The following is a 3894-nucleotide window of genomic DNA, read 5'->3' on the forward strand; positions in this document are numbered from 1 at the left end:
CGGGGAGGGTGCCCACTGCAGCCCTGGGTCCCCACCGGGCTGGGGCCGGTGCTGGTGCCGATGCTGGTGTCGGTGCCGAGCCGCACGGGCAGCACTCCCCGCTTGACCCCGTCCCCCATCTCCCCACCTGCCCCAGCGAGGCACTTCGACACCAGGACAACGGAGCCCATCAGCTTCTTCTTGTCCGGCCTGGAGGAGCTGTTGGCCTGGCAGCCTGACGGCAACGACGACTTCAACGTCTCTGCTGTGCCGCTGGCGAAGCGCCAGCCCCTGCTCCACAGCAAGAGGCCCCGGACGCTGGTGTGCCATGACATGCGCGGCGGGTACCTGGAGGACAGGTATGTGCTGGGCGGAGGGGAGATGTGGCAGCGGGGCTCAACATCTCAAACCCCAAACCTCTTCTACTTCTGCTTGATTTGTTTCCTGCCGGCTTGGCCGCAGGCAGGCAGGGATGGAGGTGTTTGGCTCTTGGTGCCGGAGTATGGCAACCTTGCTTAGGCCAGCCCTAGCCGGGGTCTGCAGGGGTGGCTCTGCCCAGCTCCCGGGGCGTGAGTCAGGCTCCTGCCCAGCCCCACAGCCATCTGCCAGCGTCCTTCCTGCATTGCCCAACCCTCTTCCTTCTCTCCCGCTCCAGGTTCATCCAGGGCTCAGCCACACGCAACCCCTACGTCTTCTACCACTGGCGGTACATCGACATCTTTGTCTACTTCAGCCACCACACTGTCACCATCCCGCCCGTGTGCTGGACCAATGCGGCTCACAGGAATGGCGTCCCTGTGCTGGGTGAGGGCAGGGCTGGCTGCAGGGCTGGTGGCTGCAGGACCGGGCCCAGGGGAGCCCCAGGCGCGTGGTGGGTTTGTTGGTGTGCGCGGCCAACGCTGCTCTTGCTGCCTCCCCAGGCACATTCATCACAGAGTGGACGGATGGGCAGAAGCTGTGTGAGGCATTCCTGGCTGGTGGGGAGGAGGCGTACCACGCCGTGAGCAAGCAGCTGGCCCGCATTGCCCAGCACTACCGCTTCGACGGCTGGCTGGTCAACATAGAGAACACGCTGAGCGTGAGCTGCAGTCGCACCCTGCCCGCCTCCTTTCCTCCTCCCCCGCCCTCATGCTGCTCCTGCACGGGGCCCCTCGCCCACCCTGTGCCAACCTGTCCCTGCTCTCTCCTGCCAGGCGGCGGCGGTGGCGAACCTGCCCCACTTCTTGCGGCACTTGACGGCACAGGTGCACAGCGCCGTGCCGGGGGGACTGGTGATCTGGTACGACAGTGTCCTGCAGAACGGCGCACTAAGATGGCAGAATGAGCTGAATGAGGAGAATAGGTGAGGCTGGGCCCTGCCTGCCCCGCTACCTTGCCCAGGCAAAACCGTCCCTGGGTGGGGGGGCATGAACCCACCCCAAACCCAGTGCTCAGGGTTGGCCAGGGCATGGCCTGCACAGCCCTCGGTGGGGTGGTCTGTGGGGACAGCTGCAGCGTCCACCCTGCCACCCTGACCCTCGTCCCCAGGGTGTTCTTCAATGCCTGTGACGGGCTGTTCACCAACTACAACTGGAAGGAGGAGCACCTGGAGCGCACGCGCGGGCTGGCCGGGCCGCGCCACACTGATGTCTACGTCGGCGTTGATGTCTTTGCCCGTGGGGACGTGATCGGTGGTGGCTTCGACACTGACAAGGTGGCTGTGCTGGGGCTGGGTTCTGAGCTCCCACCAATGGCTGTGCTGTGCCGTGCCGTGCCATGCCGGGCTGCTAACCCGGGCATGCAGCAGTGAGGAGTGGGGGAACCTGGAGCCGCTGGGCTGCCAGCCATGCATGGAGAGGGAGCTGGGGGATCCCGGTGCTGCAGTCCCTGGAGAGGGAGATGCCGCAGCACACCCCCATGGTGTTGTCCTGCCCCACCATGAGGCAAGCAGGACCTGGGGGAGTGGAGACGGGGCAGGTGACAAGGTGACCACCTGGCCCAACCCGTGCTGCTCACTGCTTATCTCCGCAGTCCCTGCGCCTGATCCGCCAGCACGGCCTCTCCGCAGCCATCTTTGCTCCCGGCTGGGTCTACGAGCACCTGGGGGAGGAAAACTTCCTGCACAACGAGAACAAGTGAGGGCAGCTCAGCAGGGCAGGGGCTGTAGCAGGGAGACGGGCCCGGGAGCCCCCCAGGCCAGGAGGGCTGCCGGGCGGCGGGACAGGGCTGCTGGGAGACCATGGCTGCCTGCCGGAACCAGGCTGGCCCTGCTCTGCCTCAGCTGGGGCGATGCCCAATGCCATGCCAGGGCAGCGGCTGTAGCAGGCATCTCTGCTCGGACACCCACCTTTTCCTCCAGGTTCTGGGGCTCACTGACTGAGTACCTGCCCACGCACAGCATCTGCACGCTGCCCCTCACCACCTCCTTCAGCCTGGGCATGGGCACCAGCAGGTTCCTGGCTGGGAAGGTGGGTGGTGGGGCGATGGCTTGGCTCTGGCTGGGCAGGGGTGGGCTGGGCGGGGGGAGGGGTCCCTGCTCCTGGCTCCCCACCCGGCCCAGCTCACCCGGTCCTGCAGGAGGAAGAGGCCGGTTCCTGGTATGACCTGAGCGCACAGGACATCCAGCCCCTCTACCCGGAGCGCGAGGGCAGGCTGAGCACCAGCTGCTGCCTGCAGGATGCCTGGTGTGGGGGCAGCTCCCTGAGGGTGCAGGGGACCATCCCCCCTGGCGAGGAGCGTGTGGCCATCTGGTGAGTTGTGGGGCAAAGCCCCCTTGCCACCTCCTCAGCGCTGGGCTGGCAGCATGCTGGCCTGGCCCACATGGCTCAGGCAGAGCTGTGCGGCCCCGGGGCCTCGTGGTGTGCGCGCCACGGGGCTCTCTGCCCGTGCTGCCCAGCAGACCTAACCCAATGCATCTTCTCTTTCTCTCCTCTCTCTCTCTCTGTCTCTCTCTGGGTGGATTTGGGGTCATCAGCCTTTTCTCTTTGCAGATGCCGGCACCCCCCAAGCTCTTCCTGACTCTGCTCTACAAGCTGGAGGGGCCACACCCCGATAAGTTCACAGTTGCGCTGGAGCTCACCACCTGGGACTCGGGTACCTGCCATGAGGGCAATGTCACCTCCCTGCCTGGTGAGGACCCTGCCCCCCCATGCTCTTTGCAGTGAGCACCTACTGCAAGGTGTGGGACGAGCTCAGCCCCTCAACCCCCCCGACCCTACTACCTTCGGCAGAGCCCAATAGCCGGCACCACCCCCGGTTCCTCCCAGCACCGCCACCCAGCCTCGCCAAGCTGCTTGCTGCCTGTGACCGTGGCTCCCATGGCTGGACCAGCCGGTGCGTGCCCTGCCAGCACCCTGCATCCATGGGCGGGTGGGGGCACCTCTGGGCCCCTGGCACCGTGTCTGCTCTGCCCCTTCGCTCTCAGGTGCTACGAGCTGGACCTGCAGGACTGCAGCCTGCGAGACCTCTCCCTGCTCGTGTCCCGTCACCAGCCCAGCCCGCAGGAGATGTCCTTCACTTGCCTCCTCGGGGAGGTCCGGGTGAGTGCCCGCTGCTGCTGTCTGGGAGCCATCCACCCCGGTGCTGCCCCATGCCGCCCTGTGCCGGGAGAGTGGGTGGGCACCTGCTGCTCTCGGCCCCGACGGTCTTGTGGTTCCCTCCGCAGGTGCTGGATGCAGCCAGCATGGCAGCCTCCCCACCGCAGGTGCAGAGCCTGATGGCGTCGCAGCTCTGGTGGCAGGAGGGCCCCGAGGCAGAGCAGCTCTCGCTCAGCCTCACCCTCCGCTGGGTCTTCCCGCCCGGCCGGGCCAGCTGCTTCCGTGTCCTCAGTCAGGGTGCCCGCTGCCGCCAGGGCCAGACGTCGCCGCAGCTCCTGGGGCTGGCGCACGCCTGCCTGTACCGCGCCGTGGGCCTGGTGGCGGCCCGGCGGGCGGCCGG

The 3894-nt window shown here is 67.1% G+C and overlaps 1 protein-coding gene across 1 annotated transcript in view; it reads left to right on the top strand.

The window, feature by feature from the left end:
- The first annotated feature begins 60 nt into the window (after nt 1–60).
- The window catches only part of ENGASE (endo-beta-N-acetylglucosaminidase), a 5076-nt gene continuing 1242 nt past the window's right edge, over nt 61–3894 (top strand). Inside the window, exons 1-12 of the mRNA XM_019471404.1 lie at nt 61–338; nt 635–783; nt 900–1057; nt 1173–1321; nt 1507–1672; nt 1990–2093; nt 2318–2426; nt 2536–2708; nt 2933–3098; nt 3191–3291; nt 3383–3497; nt 3623–3842. Of these exons, the coding sequence (XP_019326949.1) occupies nt 61–338; nt 635–783; nt 900–1057; nt 1173–1321; nt 1507–1672; nt 1990–2093; nt 2318–2426; nt 2536–2708; nt 2933–3098; nt 3191–3291; nt 3383–3497; nt 3623–3842 (1888 nt within the window). The remainder of the gene's footprint in view (nt 339–634; nt 784–899; nt 1058–1172; nt 1322–1506; nt 1673–1989; nt 2094–2317; nt 2427–2535; nt 2709–2932; nt 3099–3190; nt 3292–3382; nt 3498–3622; nt 3843–3894) is intronic.

This window comes from Aptenodytes forsteri, unplaced genomic scaffold (assembly GCF_000699145.1).
Source record: "Aptenodytes forsteri isolate BGI_AS27 unplaced genomic scaffold, ASM69914v1 Scaffold34, whole genome shotgun sequence".
In the NCBI taxonomy this organism is placed as follows: domain Eukaryota; kingdom Metazoa; phylum Chordata; class Aves; order Sphenisciformes; family Spheniscidae; genus Aptenodytes; species Aptenodytes forsteri.